Raw genomic sequence first — 643 nt, forward strand, 5'->3', positions numbered from 1 at the left:
AAGGGCCGCTGCGTCTTCTTCGTGCTCTGCTCCATGCTCTGCTTCAGCCTCGGCCTCATCGGCCTCATCTCGGGCGTCGGCCTCCTCGCCTGCGCGGGCTACAACGCCTACGTCATCTACAAGCACCCGGAGTACGAGGCGGAGATGCTCCACGCCGACGTCGAGCAGCTCGGCCCCGGGTCCGCGACGGACCTCGCGGCGACGGTCTACGCGCCCCCGGGCGCGGCGCGCGCGCACCAGCAGGGCGACTGGCTCTCGGGCGGCGCGGCCCTCGCGGCCCAGAACCCGGAGCTCGCCGCGTCGGCCGGCGCCGCGGCCTACTCCTGGGCCCAGCAGAACCCGGACCAGGCCGCGTCCCTCGCGTCGTCCGCGTCGAACGCCGCGTACCGCCCGCCGGGCGGCATCTGAGGCCCGTAAGCGCTCGGGGTCTCGCTTCTTTCTCCGCGGGTGGTCCGCTGCAGGCGGCGGCGCGCCGTCGCCTTCTCGGCTGGCCTTGATGCTGCTGTACACGCCGTGCTGCATCGCTCGTTGAGTCCCTCGAGCTCGAGAGCACGCGCTTCCATGAGTGCTCGATCCAGGTCTCTCCATACTGCTACTTGCCAAATGGGCCTGCTCAAAGCGCGCCGTCGCCTTCTCGGCTGGC

The 643-nt window shown here is 71.4% G+C and overlaps 1 protein-coding gene across 1 annotated transcript in view; it reads left to right on the top strand.

The window, feature by feature from the left end:
* AURANDRAFT_68765 (hypothetical protein) overlaps positions 1–408 on the top strand; it is a gene marked incomplete at both ends in the record, with an annotated part of 34536 nt that extends 34128 nt beyond the window's left edge. The window contains one exon of the mRNA XM_009044492.1: positions 4–408. Within this exon, the coding sequence (XP_009042740.1) occupies positions 4–408 (405 nt within the window). The remainder of the gene's footprint in view (positions 1–3) is intronic.
* Positions 409–643: the final 235 nt, after the last annotated feature.

This window comes from Aureococcus anophagefferens (assembly GCF_000186865.1).
Source record: "Aureococcus anophagefferens unplaced genomic scaffold AURANscaffold_354, whole genome shotgun sequence".
Taxonomy (NCBI): domain Eukaryota; class Pelagophyceae; order Pelagomonadales; family Pelagomonadaceae; genus Aureococcus; species Aureococcus anophagefferens.